Below are 17,438 nucleotides of genomic sequence, written 5' to 3'. Positions count from 1 at the left end.
GTAGAATATTCAGCGATCGCTATTTCGGACCATGCCCCACACTGGGTTGATTTGCAGGTCTGCAAGGAAAGTTTTCAGCGCCCACAATGGAGGCTAGAGGTTGGACTGTTGGTGGACGAGGCGGTGTGTGAGAGGGTGAGGAAATGTATGCAAAACTACCTGCAGGTCAATGTCACAGAGGAAGTCTCAGCTGCGGTGCTTTGTGAGGCGCTGAAGGCAGTGGTGAGAGGCGAGCTGATCTCGATTCGAGCACACAGGGACAGGACGGACAGGGCAGAAACGGACCGACTGGTAAAGGAGATCCTACAGATAGACAGGAGATATGCGGAGACCCCGAGGGCAGAGCTATTAAGGGAACGACGAAGGCTACAGACTGAGTTTGGGGTGTTGTCCACAGGTAAGGCTGTGGAGCAGCTTAGGAAGGCGAGGGGCGCGACCTACGAGCATGGGGACAAAGCCAGTAGAATGCTGGCACAGCAACTGAGTAAGAGGGAGGCAGCCAGGGAAATAGGGAAGGTAGTCGACGGGGGTGGGGGCAAAACTTGGTAGGAGATCCGGCAGGGCTGAACAAGGTGTTCAGGGACTTCTATAGCAAGTTTTAGACCTCTGAACCCCCTGCTGGGCCGGAGGGGATGAGGCGCTTACTGGATGGACTGACCTTCCCAAAAGTGGGTAGGGGGTTGGTAGACGGGCTGGGGCCCCCGATTAGGACTGAAGAAATATTGGAGGGCTTGAGGGCCATGCAATCGGGTAAAGCCCCAGGGCCGGATGGGTATCCGGTGGAGTTCTATAAAAGGTTCTCTGAGATAGTGGGGCTGGTGCTGGTTAGGGGTTTTTAATGAGGCAAGAGACAGAGGGGTTTTACCCCCGACGATGTCACAGAGCACCATCTCCCTGATATTGAAACGGGACAAAGACCCGGAGGCATGTGGGTCCTATAGGCTGATCTCTCTGCTTAATGTAGATGCAAAATTACTGGCCCAGCTCTTGGCTTCTAGGATTGAGGACTGTGTTATTAGGGATTGAGGACATTATTAGGGAAGACCAAACCAGGTTCGTCAAGGGCAGGCAGCTGGTGGCCAACCTAAGAAGGCTGCTAAATGTGATCATGATGCCCCCGGAGAGTAGGGAGGCAGAGGTAGTCGTGGCAATGGATGCCGATAAGGCTTTTGACCGGGTTGAGTGGGACTATTTATGGGCGGTGTTGGGGCGATTTGGGTTCGGGGAGGCTTTATCGACTGGGTCAGACTGTTGTACCAGGCTCCGGAGCTAGTGTAAGGACGAATAGAACGACGTCTGACTATTTTAGACTGTACCAAGGGACAAGGCAGGGGTGCCCCCTCTCCCCGCTGCTGTTTGCACTAGCAATAGAGCTGCTGGTAATTGCCCTGAGAGCTTCAAGGGGTTGGAAGGATCTTGTTCGTCTTCCAGTGTCTCCCCATTTTCATTCCGCGGTCCTTTTTTAAGAAGGTCAATAAAATGATTATGGGATTTGTGTGGGCGGGAAAGTCCCCGCGGGTGAAGAGGGTGATTCTCGAGAGGAACCAAGGGTAAAGGGGGCTGGCGCTGCCAAAGTTTAGTAATTACTATTGGGCGGCCAACATAGCTATGATAAGGAAGTGGATGGTGGGTGCGGGGTCAGTTTGGGGGTGGCTGGAGGCAGGCTTCGTGCAGGGGCATCAGTTTGGCAGCCCTGGTTACGGCACCCCTGCCGTTCCTGCCGGCACGGTACTCCACCAGCCTTATAGTGGTGGCGAATTTGCGGATCTGGGGCCAATGGAGGAGGCACTTGGGGGAAGTGAGAGCATTGGTTTGGTCCCCAATTTGTGACAATCACCGGTTTGCCCCGGGGAATATGGACGGTGGGTTGGGGGAGGGCTGGGATTGAGAGGTTGGGGATCTGTTCTTAGAAGGGAGCTTCCCGAGCATGAGGGCGCTGGAGGAGAAATTTGGGCTGGCGAGAGGGAATGATTTCAGGTACTTGCAGGTGCGGGACTTTCTACGCAGACAGATTCCATCCTTCCCACGACTGCCACTTAGGGGGATCCAGGACAGGGTAGTGTCCAGTGGATGGGTGGGGGAGGGTAGGGTCTCGGATATATATAAAGAACTTATGGGGGCAGAGGAGACGCTGAACAAGGAACTGAAGCTTAAGTGGGAAGAGGAGCTCGGGGGTGAGATGGAAAAGGGCTTATGGGCGGAGGCGTTGAGTAGGGTTAACGCGACCGCAACATGCGCCAGGCTCAGCCTGATCCAATTCAAGGTCGTCCACCGGGCCCACATGACAGTGGCCCGGATGGGTAAATTCTTCGGATTGGAGGACAGATGCACCAGATGTGCCGGAGGACCAGCGAACTATATCCACATGTTCTGGGCATGTCCAAAACTAAGGGGGTACTGGCAGGGATTCGCGGACGTTATGTCCCGGGTACTGAAAACAAGTGGTGGTGATGAGTCCAGAGGTGGTCATTTTTGGGGTTTCTGAAGACCCGGGAGTCCAGGAGGAGAGAGAGGCTGACGTTCTGGCCTTTGCTTCCCTGGTAGCCTGGCGACAAATTCTGCTGGCATGGAGGGACTCGAAGCCCCCGAAGTCGGAGGCCTGGCTATCGGACATGATGTGCTTCCTCGGTCCAGAGAAAATTAAGTTCGCTCTGAGAGGGTCACTGTCAGGGTTCACCCGGAGGTGGCAACTATTTATCGACTTTTTCGCGGAAAGTTAATCGTCAGCGGGGGGGGGGGGAGGGGAGAGCGGGAGTTAGGGCAACGTAGATTAGGGGGTTGATTAGGCGGGTCCTTGTGGGATGGGAACTGGTTTTTGCACTATGTTGATTGTTCTTTGCACACTGTTCTGTGCTGTTGCTGTTTATTATGCCAAAATGCCTCAATAAAATTGTTTATTGAAAAAAAAGTTTTCACTCGGATAGTGGTGGTGCCTGGAACGTGTTGCCAGTGAAGGTCGTGGAGGCAGGCACCAGAGCAATGTTTAAGATGTATTTTGATAAGATACATGAACGGGCAGGGAATGGAGGGGTACAGATTGTTTGGGCAATAAGTAGAAGTCTAAATAAGTATGTGGATCGGCGCAGTCTTGGTGGGCCGAAGGGCCTGTTCCTGTGCTGTAATGTTCTTTATAATCTGAAATGCACCACTTTTGAAGCACATTCAATGGTAACGTTCCAAGGGGAATTGGATAAGTGTTGAAAAGGAAACATTTGCAGGGCTATGGGGAAAAAGCAAAGGAGTGGAGCTAATTGGAAAGTTCTTTCCGAGTGCTGCCTCAAGTGCTAGGACCAATCCCCTGTGCTATAAAATTCCACAATTTTACCTGCACATGTTAGATAACATCTCCCAGATGCTCTTTGTGATTAGCATCTTTCTCCATGTGAGACTTGATGGGAATGCAGTCTTAGAACTTTGGTGAGGTCAGATGAGATCATCTGCACTTTTAATGGGTGAACCTGCTGTTTGTGGAAAGTAAAGTCTGTCATACGTGAAGTTGTTCCTTGTGGTGGGGCAGGGTGATCTCTGCTGACATCTTGTAGTCATGGCAATGAACTGGTGTAACCATTTGCATCTGTCATTAATTAGTGTTTCCCACTTTCATGATTTATGTTGAGATGCTTTCTTTTGACATCAACCTTGAATCTGAGCTTTGGGTGACCTGGGCTCTTGGTATGGACTAGAATCATAGAATCCCTACAGTGCAGAAGGAGGCCATTTGGTCCATCGAGTCTGCAACGACCCTCCAAAAGAGGTTTAAACCTGGATCCACTCCCCCGCCCTATCGCCGTAACCCCACCTAACCTTTGGACACTAACGGGCAACTTAACACGGCCAATCCACCTAACCTGCACATCCTTGGACTGAGGGAGGAAGCCAGAGTACTCGGAGGAAACCCACGCAGACATGGGGAGAACGTGCAAAACTCCACACAGACAGTCACCCAAGATCGGAACTGAACCTGGGTCCCTGGCGCTGTGAGACAGCAGTGCTATCCACTGTGCCACCGTGCTGCTCGGTTATCTTTGAGGATGTGGTCATATTCCTTCCTGTCAATTGTCCAAGCCAGCAAAGCCGCCTTTACTTAATTAGCAGCGTTCTTGGCATGTTCACCCTTTGCTTCATTGCTAACTTTCTGCTTCCATGTGACGTTGAGGATGCTTCACAGATACCAGAGATGCACGTTATTGAGCCTTTTATGCATGCTCTTCGTAACCAATTAGAATTTATGTTGCTACCATTAGCAACAGCCTAACCTGAATCATTCAATAACATAACTGCCAGACTTATTGTTACTTTTGCCCATTTCCGCAAAAAAGAAAAGCTGTTTCCTTCCCTGAGCTCAGCAGAATTGCATTGTTCCCGAAGACCCCACCTCCGCTCCATATCCTCATCTGCAGGAAACAATTCCTGACTCTCTTTTTTCTACCACATGCCAGCTGCTCTCAATATGTCTTCTGGGACTGCAGGCAGGCCAACATGTGTTTCAGGCAACCTTTCATGGTGGTGGGATGTGTTTTCACTCATTCTATCCAGCATGGGTAAAGTGCTCACGGTTACAGATTTTTGTAAAGAAGTTTTAATAATTCATTTCAAATGGGACCAACTGGGAGGACATGTTGGCCCGACAGCCTTTTGTTGTAGATTTGTCAACGCAGACTGCAGAGGAAGACATTTCGTTCAAGGTTTTCTGGAGGGGTGAGGGCTGGGGTGAACAGGATACGGAAATGTAGCTAATGCTTTCAAGCATTGGAAATGTGTGAAGGGCTCATTAGAAGAAAATATATATATATTTACTATTGTGTACCTTATACCATAATACCAACTGTACAAATTGATGGTGTTGTGGTACAATTATGCCACCATGTGGCTAGGTTAGGAAATGCAGGAAAAAGTTGCAGAGGGTGAACAAAATAACTTTGTTCTTTTAAGATGAAATGCATTTCCAGCATAATTCCCCTCCTGCAAAATGTGTGTTTGGAGCTGGTTCGATTCCGGCCTTGGGTGACTGACTGTGTGGAGTTTGCACTTTCTCCCTGTGTCTGCGTGAGTTTCCTCTGGGTGCAGGTTAGGTGGAGTTACGGGGATAGGGCGGGAGAATGAGCCTAGGTAGGGTGCTCTTTCAGAGGGTCGATGCCTAGTCGATGGTCCGAATAACCTCCTGCACTGTGGGATTTCTATAGTTCTAAACAGGACATGTCACTTGTTCATGACCCAATGATTCTTCTATTTCTGACATCAATTGTTGCAACAAATTGCACCCGTTTCGAACACTTTTTGTCAACACTGTCACTGGTGTTTCTCAATTATCATTCTTTTTCTCCACTTTTTAAAATAATTATGATCTTCCTTTCACCCTCATGCCTGTGTTCATAAATGCAACATTTCTGTTACTAAGTGTATGGAACAGAAATATCTCTCCTTCCTATAATTTGTTTATTTACACATTTTGTGACCATTTTCTGTGCAGGGAGAAACGGTGTTGAAAAAATTAGCATCCGTCCCCTGCTGGGATGGCACATGAGAAAAAGCGGTTAGGAAATCCCCATCGCCACCTCTCTTTGGGAAATTTGCCTAGTTCCATTATTACCTAATACAAAAACAAAATGTTATAAATGCTGGGGACGGACCATCAGCAGAGGCAGCTGCGGCCGAAAGACACCAAAATGGCAAAACGTGACCCTAAGAAGCCAAGAGGCAAGATGTCCTCTTATGCTTACTTTGTCCAGACTTGCCGTGAAGAACACAAGAAGAAAAGCCCTGATATTCCGGTTAATTTCTCAGAATTCTCTAAAAGGTGCTCAGAAAGAATGGAAGACCATGTCTAGCAAAGAGAAGGGCAAATTTGAAGACTTGGCTAAAGTAGATAAGGTGCGTTATGACCGGGAAATGAAAAATTACGTGCCAGCGAAAGGTAGCAAGAAGAAGAAGGACCCCAATGCACCAAAAAGGCCCCCCTCTGGATTCTTCTTGTTTTGCTCGGAACACCGACCAAAAATCAAAGCTGTGAGTCCTGGCTTAACTATTGGTGATGTAGCAAAGAAGCTTGGTGAGCTGTGGAATGCTTATAGTGAAGAGGAAAAGAAGCCGTTCATTAGCAAAGCTTATAAATTGAAGGAGAAATATGATAAGGATGTTGCTGATTATCGCGCCAAAGGCAAGGTGGATAGTGCAAAGAAGCCCCCTACCAAGAAGGAGGCATAGTGTGATGATGATGACGATGATGAGGAAGAAGATGAGGAGGAAGAGGATGATGATTAAATTGTACATTTGCCTCAGCTTAATTACTTGCTATGTAACTGAAAGCATTTAAACCCTGTTACGAGTGTTGCAAACTTTTAATTTTGTAAGTTGGTGTGTATATGGTCTAAGGCAAAAAGTAGCTTGAGTTTTAAACTGTACAGGCCTTTTTGTAATCACACTACAGCGGTGGACATTGAGTCAACTGTTAATTCTTCTTTCTGTAAACTGGCTCCGCCTCTTGTACAGAAGGGGGATTTAACTGGATTAAAATGTATTTATGTGGTGTTGTGTTTAAGTGCAGTATAGTTTAAAGTGCCGTTGTAGCCAATTCTTCAATTTTTGAGATTGCTGTAAGTGTGAGGGGTAATGAAGCAATCAAAGTTTTAAAAATTTTTTTTAAAAATCAGAGTTGTCAGTAGGCATTTTAAGCCTGCCACGCTTGTAGGCAGCATCGCGCGGTGTCCCATGTACCAGAATGGTCGTGCAATATGCTTTTGACTTTATTCTGAATAAGGTATGGTTTATAGAAGCAAGAGTAGCAAGATGGCAGCCACCCTTGGGTAGTGATCAGTTAATCTAGACCTGTTGGATTGAAAAGGAGGTGACCATCATTCAACACCGACCTCCTGTGCCTATATACATCATGCTACTGCACTTCCAAAGATATTGGTAAGCAGAAGCCAAATCCAAAGGGCTGTGAAATGGCAAATTATTCTTGCCATTTCTGTGAACTGTTGTTCTCACTTGTAAATGAGAAGGAATTGTACTATTTTAAAACAAAGCTTTGTTTTGAAATTAATAGACCTGTATGTGGTGTTCTAGGTAATGTATTCATGCTTTAAAGTGACTGCATACTTCACAATTTGGGAACAATTGAGCAAAATGCTTTAAGGCATCCCCTTTTTATATAAGTGACATTTGACTTTGTGCAGTACTATGTGGCCCTGCCTGAAACTTCGCAGGCAGTGTGGTGACTCCCAATTTTGCACTTTGCTGAAATCCTAGTGACAACCCTGAGCATTCTGTACTTTAAATGATCTTGTAACTAAGGTATATTTTCTTTTTTGTATGTTTAGTATGCTAAAATGTGTTTTGAAGTAATTAAAACAGGATTAAATTTGTAAAGTCTTAAAAAATAAAAATAAATAAATAAATACATGCTGGGGACCTGAAATAAAAACAGAAAATGTTACAAATAAGGAAAAAGTGACACTGAAATGTTGAGGAACAAAGGGCCTTGGAATGTGTTGGATCCTGACAGAAGGACGACCACCAATTTGATTAATGTGTAACGGTTTATTAAGGTAATAACTATAGAACAGAGTGAGGTAAAAGACTACCATGTTCGCAAGACTGATGACTGAGAAAACGACGCTCAGCCCCCCTAGGATTTGCGCGCTATGGCCCAACTAGCTGATCAGATCAAGCGACACTCCGGCTCGTCCCATTAAAAGGGCGTGCTACCACAGAATGTATATCTATAGATCCTTAAGGGTGAAGAAGGCCTAAAGGACACAAGTCTTTATTAGCTGAGAATGTAAAAGCAAGGGAATTATGCTGGAACTGCAAACATTAGTTAGACCACAGCTGGAGTCCTGTGTGCAAGTTCTGATCAATACACCACAGGAAAGATGTGACTGCACCGGTGGGAATACACAGGAGATTTACGAGGGTGTTGTCTGGACTGGAGAATTTTGGCTATAAAAGAAAGCTTGGAAGGATGGGGCCGTTATCTTTGGAACAGTGGAGGGTGAGAGGTGGTTTAATAGAATTGTATCAAAATAGAGGGATAGAGAGTGGCGAGGAAAGACCTATTTCTATTATTTTTCTAATTATGTAGCACTACTGCAACAATTCACAGCTCAACCATGCTGTCTCATAGAGCTATGAAATTGTTCAACTTTGTTTACGAACTAAAACGATTTTGGCATTGAATTTGCACACTATCAAAAAGCATGAAAGAAGGTTGCAGTGAATTCCAAGATTTGTTTTACAGGCTTTAACTGGGTCCACTACATTTATTTTATACAGGTTGGCCATCTCCGCAGCATTCAAAAATATTCTTCCTTTCTCAAACGTTTTCTCCATTCGGTTGTTACTTTATAATTCAGTTATCTTCCTTTCTCTCTGGCTCACATTTTTTGTCACTCTATCAACCTTTCTGTGTGACTCTCCTCGCTGTGCCATCTTTTCTATGTCTCAATGTTTCTGTGGCTGTCACTTGTTACTTTGCTAATGTTGTCACTTTGTGTGTGTTATTTAACAGCCCTGAGTACATCTCAATCTGTGAAGCACCAATCTAGATGGTGTCATCTAGAAGGACAAGAGCAGCAGATACCTGGGAACCCCAGCACCTGGAGAGAGGTTCCTTCCTCCCCCCAAGACACTCACCACCCTGACTTGGAAATATATCGCTATTCCTTTATTGTCGCTGGGGCAATATCCTGCAACTCCCTCCCTAACAGCACAGTGGGTGTACCTACACCTTGGGAACTGCAGCGGTTCAAGAAGGCAACTCACCACCACCTTCTGAAGGGCAGCTAGGGATGGGCAATAAATGCTGGCCTAACCAGCGACACCCACATCCCGTAAATTAATTTTTAAAAAGATGGCATTTATATTTACCAGCCAGAGGGAGGACAGGTATCTATGATTCTATCTAGGAATCGGTGCTGACGCATGAGCAGATAAGAGGAGAATTGTGGGCGGGGGTCTGAAAAAAGGGGAATGGTGGGAGTCTAGGGTAGGTGCTGAAGTATTTTGGCCTTTTTGATACTGCTATAATTTACTTGAAAACTAAAATACATGTACTGATGAGCAGTCATCTCCCTGAAACATTGGGTTAGATCTTCCAGTATGGGGAGTGGTGACACATTAAGTTGCTCTTGCACTCCAGGACCCTGGCAAAGTCCTGATCCATGCATTGCACGCAGGATCACCACTGATCAGGCGGACTGGCCCATTAATTGCTTTTCTCTTGTCACACATGCTCCCTGACCTGCATTTCAGCATTTTCTGTTTTTAATTTCAGATTTCCAACATATTTAATCTTTTCATGGCTGGGCGGCACAGTGGCTAGCACTGCTGCCTGACAGCACCAGGGACCCGGGTTCAATTCTGACCTCGGGTGACTGTGTGGAGTTTGCACTTTCTCACCATGTCTGTGTGGGTTTCCTCCCACAGTCCAAAGATGTGCTGGTTAGGTGGATCGGCCGTGCTAAATTGCCCCTTAGCGTGGGGTTGCAGAAATAGGGTGGGGGATTGGGTGGTCTTTCGAAGGGTCAGTGCAGACTCGATGGGCTGAATGGCTTCCTTCTGCACTTTCGGGATTCTATGTTTGTGGGCATTGCTGGCTAGACCAGCATTTATTACCCATCCGTAATTGCCCTTGTGAAGGTGGTGGTGAGTTGCCACCTTGAACTGCTGCAGTCCGTGTGGATTAGGAACACCCACAGTGCTGTCAGGGAGGGAGTTCCAGGATTTTGACCCAGCAACAGAGAAGGAATGTTTAGAAGGATGGTGTGTGGCTTGGAGGGGTTCTTTGCAGATAGTGGTATTCCACTGTATCTGTCGCCCTTGTCCTTTTGGACGGTAGAAGTTGCAGGTTTGGAAGATGCTGTTGAAGGAACCTTGATCAGTTGCTGCAGTGCCACTTGTAGATGGTACACACTGCTGTCACCGTTCATATGTGGTGGAGAGGGTGAATATTTAGAGTGTTGGACTGAATGTTTAGGATGGTGGATGGGGTGCCAATCAAGCAGGTTGCCTTGTCTTGCATGATGTCAAGGTTCTTGTGTTGTTGGAGCTGCACTCATCCAAGCAAGTGGAGAGTATTTCATCACATGCTGACTTGTGCCTTGCAGATGATGGACATGCTTTGGGGAATCAGGAAATGAGTTACTCTCCTTGCACTTGTAGGCACACTATTTACATGGCTAGTCCATTTCCGTCTCTGGCCAATGCTAATCTGAACAATGTTGGTAGAGGAAGATTCAGCAATGATAATGCCACTGAATGTCAATGTTGTTGGAGATGGGCATTGCCTGAGACTTGTGTGGCGCAAATCATACTTTCTACTTATCAGCCCAAGACTGAATGTTGTTCAGGTCTTGTTCCTTATGGACACGGACTATTTCAGTATCCAAGAAGTCACAAATGGCGCTGAATGTTCAATCATCAGTGAACATGCTCACTTAATAATAATAATCTTTATTGTTACAAGTAGGCTTACATTAACACTGCAATTAAGTTACTGTGAAAAACCCCTAGTCGCCACATTCCAGCGCCTGTTCGGGTACACAGGGAGAATTCAGAATGTCCAAATTATTTAATAGCACGTCTTTCGGGGCTTGTGGGAGGAAACCGGAGCACCCAGAGGAAACCTACGCAGACACGGAGAATGTGCAGATTCCGCACGGACAGTGACCCAAGCGGGGAATCAAACCTGGGAGCCTGGAGCTGTGAAGCAACAGTGCTAACCTTCTGACCTATTATGGAGGGAAGGTCATTGATGAAGCAGACGAATATGATTTGGCCTCAGACATTATCCTGAAGAACTTCAATAACAATGTCCAGGTACTGAAAATGATCATTGCAATAAGACCTGGACAATATTCAGGCTTAGGTTGATCATTCGCAGAATGTAAGTGCTAGGCAATGACCATTTCCAACAAAAGAAAATCTAACCCCCCCCCCCCCCCCCATGACATTCAATGGTATTATCATTGCTGAATCCTCCTCTATTAACATCTTAGGGGTTATGAACTGGACTAGCCATATTAAAACTGTGGCGACAAGAGCAGGTCCGAGGCTGGGAGTTCTGCCGTGAGTTAACTCACCTCCTCCAAAGATCAAATCAAGGAGTGCAATGGAATACTCTCCACTTGCAGGATGAGTGCAACACTCCAGAAGCTTAACACTATCCAGGGCAAAACAACCCACTTCATCGGCAGCAGTGTGTATCATATACAAGATGCACTACAGCAGCTCACCAAGGCTCCTTTGGCAGCACCTTCTAAAACTACAATTTCTGCCACCGATAAAGAGAGCAAACATATGGGAGCATCATCACTTGGAAGTTTATCTCCAAGCCACAGACCACCCTGACTTTGAATTATATCGGCAGTCCTTCATTATCACTAGACTAAAAACCTGGATCATTCTTCCTTGTAGCACTGTGGGTACTCACGATACATGGACTGCAGCAGTTCAAGACAGTTTACCACAACTTTCTCAAGTGCAATTAAGCATGGGCACAAAATGGTGATCTTACCAATGACTCTTGTATCATAGAATCCTTACGGTGCAGAAGGAGGCCATTCGACTCAAATCTGCACTGACCCTCTGAAAGATTAGACCACCTTGGATCCCTCCCCATCCCAGTAATCCCGCCTAACCATTAGACACTAAGGGGCAATTTAGCATAGCCAGTCCACCTAACCCGCACATCTTTGGACTGTGGAAGAAAACCAGAGAAAACCCACGTAGACATGGGAAGAACGTATAAATTTCACACACTGACCCAATGCTGTGAATTTCAATAGTAGATTTTGCTGACAATAGGGAGGGAAGTGTGTGTGTGTGTGTGTGTGTGTGTGTGTGTGTGTGTGGGGTGGGGGTGGAGGGTGGGAAGAGGGTGCAGGGTCTGCAAATCATCACGACTGATCCTATCTTCGTCTAAGCTCCACGTGTGCAGCAGGACTCCAAGGGTAATCAAACTTGGGTCCCTGGCACTGAGGCAGCAGTGCTAACCACTGTGCTACTGTTCCACCCAAGGAAAGAATGAAAAAAAAAGGATTCATCAGCTGTAACAAATCCATCAGATAATTGCAGATTGCTATTTGAATAAAATGTGTACTTTGGCACAAAATTTCACGGAATACGTTTTATATTTCTATATATCCCGTACCGGCCTCCCCGAACAGGCGCCGGAATGTGGCAACTAGGTGCTTTTCACAGTAACTTCATTGAAGCCTACTTATGACAATAAGCGATTATTATAGCAACCTTTCCCCATGACTCATTGACAATATTGTGAGTGAACATTAAATATTTTAAAATTAAACTTTAATAATAACAGAACAAGGAACGTACCAGCATACACACATAACTTTCATGGTTTGACACCGTACAATAAATATTCAGAAATTTGGGAAATAAATACATTTGCACCTTTTCCTTCAAATATAAAGCAACATTAAAATACACAAAATACAAGATACTTTATTTCTGATTTGTTTACAAAATATTTTTCACAAGCATTAGCTAATTCTGAAGGACACATTTATGCTTGGTTTAAAATACTACACAAGTGATTGTTTTGCTCTTATTTTGACCCCCATTTTGGAAAGGCAATCGAGGAAAGAAATACTGCAAAGCTTCAATATTTAAGACATTAAACCAATAAATAGTAGGCCACCAGGATATTTTCAAATGTGAAAACAATAAATTCCAAGGTACTGGCTTTGTAAAGAGGTTTTTGCGTGTTCATTGTATTTTCATAAAATGTAACACGGGTTTGATATAAATTTTACTGCTGGTGAGATCGACATGTTCGGCATCAGCTTTCCCAATTCAATGTTAGCAGATGAGGCTCAAATTACATGGTTTTCAATTGATATATGTCCGACAGACCAGTTAAAAAAAAAATAAACACTTTCTCCTTTTGTTTTGGCACTTTGCACGCAAGTATTTCATTTTGACACATTTGTAAGTGTGCCCCCTAGAGTTGCTTATCGAGTTGTCAAAGTGCGAGCATAATATTTCTACATTGCGTGATAAAGTGTTAACTGACTCCAGCAGTCTTTTTCCGGGCTTTCTCATTCATTTTCCTTCCTCTCCTTCCAAGGTGTTGGCTTCCTGGTTCTATAGGTGGTGATCACCCTCTGAAACCTCACCTAGCTGGTTCTCAATTTTGTGTGAATTTCAATAGTAGATTTTGCCGACTGTCGGGAGGGAAGTGTGTGGGGGGGGGGGGGGGGTGCAGGGTCTGCAAATCATGACGACTGATCCTATCTTCGTTTAAGCTCCACGTGTGCAGCAGCTCTCCAAGGGTAACGAGCTGTTTCTGATCCCTCTCTCGCTCTCTAATCAACGGCTGCTGAGGCTAGACTTGGTGAACCTACTGTTTCAGCAACGATCAACAAACACACAAAGTAGGCTGAAACACCAATGCAGTACTGAGGGAGTGCTGCACTGTCAGCAGTGTTGCATTTCAGGTCCTAAGGCCCCTTCGGGTGGATGTGAAAAATCTATCGGCATTAATCCGAAGGAGAGTTTTACCTGATGTCCTGAACAACACTCAGCCAGCACCACCAAAATTAGATGACCAACTGATGTTAGTCTGACCTTACCCAGCACAAATTATCTGATGCAGTACTAATATACTTCAAAATTATTTAATTGGGTTATGAAGTGCTTTGAGCTGTCCTAAGGTGCTGTATAAATGTGAGTTTTATTATTTAATTGAGTAAACAATGAATCAAAGCTGGGACTTTGTGTTCTGGATGCTTCAGCAATTCATGGTGATACTGCCAAACAGTAGACTGTTGCATTTACATCTTAATGACTTTATCATATGGTCTGGCAACTAGGGGCTTTTCACAGTAACTTCATTGCAGTGTTAATGTCAGCCTACTTGTGACAATAAAACATTATTATATTATTAAAATATCAAAGAGAACAAATTATGTAATAACTGAATTGCCCCTGAGGTCCAAAGATGTGCAGGTTAGGTGGGCTGCCCATGATAAATAGGCCAGGGGAGTGGGCCTAGGTTCTTTTTCCGAGGGTCAGTACAGACTCAATGGGTCGAATGGCCTCCTTTTCTGCACTGTTTCTATGGATTCTAACTGCAAATAATGCGGTTGTCCTCTGAATTGGGGAAAGGGTATTTTTCTAGTGTTATTTATGTTCCATTATCAGTTGGTATAACATGCAATCTAGTTGCACTCAGCATTTCAGAACATTAACACTTTCCAATCTTAAGTCTAATTGTATTGTGTGCAGTAGATTTGAAAGGGTTCTCATTGGGGCAGCACGGTGGCACAGTGGTTAGCACTGCAGCCTCACAGCTCCAGGGTCCCAGGTTCTTATTTCCTTTTGTCTACAGTGTGTACCTTGTGTTGCCCTATTATGTATTTTCATTTATTTCCTTTTCTTTACATGTACTTAATGATCTGCTCGCAGAAAAATACTTTTCACTGTACCTTGGTACACATGACAATAAACAAAATCCAATCCGATTCAATTCCGGCCTCGGGTGACTAAGTGTGGAGTTTGCACTTTCTCCCCGTGTCTGCGTGGGTTTCTTCAGGAGGTGCTCCAGTTTCCTCCCCTAGTCCAAAGATGTGCAGATTAGATGGATTGGCCATGCTAAATTGCCTCTTGTACTCAAAAGGTTAGGTGGGGTGACTCATTCGATTTGAGTCGAATGGCCTCCTTCTGCACCGTAAGGATTCTATGATACAAGAGTCATTGGGGATAGGGTGGACGCGTGGCCTTAAGTGGGGTGCTCATTGCAAGGGCTGGTACAGACTCGATGGGCCGAATGGCTTCTTTGGGCACTGTAAATTCTATGATGCTTCTGATTATTTTGCTGGGAACTGAACTTTTATTTTCTGCTTGACAATTTACTATTATATCACCGAGTCCGAATTCCAGTTTATTCTAATATAATCTATAACGGATTGTACCTAGGTTTGAATTAGAAACTATTTGCTACAAGTTTCGTGCTTTCAAGAAAGACTTTTGCAGTTCAACCTCTCCGTTATGAATAATCTTCATAGAATTTACAGTGCAGAAGGAGGCCATTCGGCCCGTCGAGGCTGCACCGGCTCTTGGAAAGAGCACCCCACTTAATCCCAGTTAAAGGCTGGTATCGGCAGCCTCTGATTTGGGTACAGCAGGCTCAGACACGGTATCGGGTTGTCCATCTCTGCAGAAGAGCACAGCTGGGTTTTTACAGACCCACATTGCAACGTCCCCATTTGCAGGGCTGGAAGTAGACATCTGGCTGCCGGAACCCTGTCGATTGACATAGCGATCCCTTATCTTGTCCACCCTGCTCCTCGCCTCGTGGCTCTGGCTGGACAAGTATGCGGTGATGTTTCTAGTCCTGTAGCCATCTTCCCTGTTCCTGCCCAAAAGCATGGAGATGTTCGGGTTCCTCGTGGCGTAGATGAGTGGATTGAGGGCTCCGTTGGCCCAGGCCAGCCAGATGGCGACAGTGTCCATGATGGGGGTGAAATGGAAGTTGCCAGTGGCAGTGATGATTCCCATGACACAATAGGGTCCCCAGCAGCAGATGATAAAGACGATCATGATCAGCACAGTTGTGGCCGTCCTCATCTCACTATAGAAGCGCAGTAGATGGGCGTAGGTGGTGACGGGACGGACCCGAATCTCTGACAGCCTCACTGTTTTACAGATGTTGTAGTGGCAAAAGCACATCAAAGAGAAAGGCAGAAGGTAGCAGATGACAATCAGGGTGATGCTGTAACGTGTGCCCATCCTGGAGCTGCCTGAGTGGAAGATGTACATGCAGTGGTAGAAGCCCTTCTTGTGGACAACCAGTGGACCCTGGGCTTGTGTAATGAGATACCAAGGGAAAGAGAAAAGGACTGCCGTCAGCCAGACAGCAACCAACAGCTGGGTGGCCCTACGTCGGCTAATCTTCTCCTGAGGCTGCCTGACGATTGCATAGTAACGATCAAAAGAGATGAGAGTCATGGTGAGGGTGGAGATGATCCCAAAGCAAGAGTTGAAGAAGCCATTGGCGATGCAGAACTGGTCACCGAAGATCCAAATCCCCTCCTGGGTGAAGAGCATGATGAAGGAGAAGGGGACACACAGCAGGGCAGTCAGGAGATCAGACAGGGACAGGGACATGATAAAGGCATTGGTCACTGTTCTCAGCTGCTGGTGTTTAATGATCATCACTATGACGGCTGAATTGCCCAGACAGGACAGCAGGAAAATGATCAGGAGGATGAGAGCTTTGGAAGCCATGGCCATGCCATAGAGCAGGGAATTAGGGTCAGGCTGGTCACTGGCTCGGTCCTGCGGAGCAGCCCCAGTTTGGTTGCTGGTGACTGTGGCGTCGGAGCTGTTGGCTTCTGTGAGATTGTATAACAGTGGAATCCTGGTGGAAAGATCCATTGGGCTGAACAACACATCCACAAAGTGGAAGATTCATTACTGGCCCTATCCTAACAGCGATACACAAATGTCGATAGATGTGGCTCCAGATGTACACGGGTTACAGGTCAGGTTGCAGAGGCTCCAGTGGAGAATCCCTCTCATCAGCATCCCCATCACTTGCCGAATGTCTATGCATAACGCCCCACTGCTGCGTCAATATCTCTTTCAACAGTAGGTGCAACCCTGTGGCATTAAAAAGATGATTACATATTTAATTTAAACCTGATGTTCAGAATAACACCACCAGCACTGACTCCCTTCCCATTCTGGCTGAGGTAGATTTGGGACCCACCTCCTCGCTCTGCCATTGCCTTTCCACTCTCAGGGGCAAACCACTGCTGACCAAAAAGAAACCTGCTCAGGATGGAGCATCAGGAGATAATGAGGCAGGAGCCTGGCCTTGGGCACCAGCACACACATGAATGGAGCATGCTAGAAAATAACAAAGGAACTTACATGAGTAGCAGGAGCTCCAGCGACCTGCAGCCTGAGCCAGTGGCCAAAGAAACAAAAGACAAGTCACATGACCCGAGAATCACATGATCAGGGCCATGACGGAGGCACCGCCCACCTACAGCGAAACTGCACCAGGATGCAGTTGTTGGCTCATATATTTAATAATTTTGTAGTGGATTTTTTTTTGGCTGGATAGAAGTCTCACGTTTGCAGCCGCTGGCAGGAGCACCTGAAACATTTTACCAATGCGCATTTTTGTAACGGGGAAGATTGATGTGCAGGAGGTGAGGCTGAAATTACACAGAGGCTTTCAGTGCGACAACATCAGCACTCACACATATGATCCAGAGGCGAGTTACTCCGAGGAACAGGGAAATTAGACAGAAAACCCGTCCACTTAGTTTAAAAAAACAGTCCAGATAATTTTAACACAGCGGTTAAAGGGGATAGGGGAACATGTTCAGTGACACAGTAACAATAAAACATCGAAATGCACCACTGAAAAAGTGACCCACAATCCCGAGACTGCTTCCCACTGA

General features: G+C 45.8%; 2 protein-coding genes across 2 annotated transcripts; one reads left to right on the top strand and one right to left on the bottom strand.

Annotated features, from left to right (window-relative positions):
• The first annotated feature begins 5,632 nt into the window (after positions 1 to 5,632).
• LOC140399627 (high mobility group protein B3-like) lies at positions 5,633 to 7,368 on the top strand. Its single transcript, XM_072489167.1, is given in 2 exon segments — positions 5,633 to 5,810; positions 5,812 to 7,368. Coding segments are annotated over 2 exon segments (537 nt in total). The 5' UTR covers positions 5,633 to 5,666; the 3' UTR covers positions 6,205 to 7,368.
• A 4,926-nt stretch (positions 7,369 to 12,294) lies between these two features.
• Positions 12,295 to 16,917, bottom strand: gpr135 (G protein-coupled receptor 135). The gene is made up of 2 exons (XM_072489157.1): positions 16,736 to 16,917; positions 12,295 to 16,626 (listed from the first exon to the last, which is right to left on the bottom strand). Exon 2 carries the CDS (start codon positions 16,399 to 16,401, stop codon positions 15,109 to 15,111), a length of 1,293 nt encoding a protein of 430 aa, XP_072345258.1. The 5' UTR covers positions 16,402 to 16,626; positions 16,736 to 16,917; the 3' UTR covers positions 12,295 to 15,108.
• Between the last annotated feature and the right edge of the window lie 521 nt (positions 16,918 to 17,438).

The sequence above is a fragment of the Scyliorhinus torazame genome, chromosome 2 (assembly GCF_047496885.1).
Source record: "Scyliorhinus torazame isolate Kashiwa2021f chromosome 2, sScyTor2.1, whole genome shotgun sequence".
NCBI lineage: Eukaryota > Metazoa > Chordata > Chondrichthyes > Carcharhiniformes > Scyliorhinidae > Scyliorhinus > Scyliorhinus torazame.
This window is presented reverse-complemented; position numbering and strand designations above follow the sequence as displayed.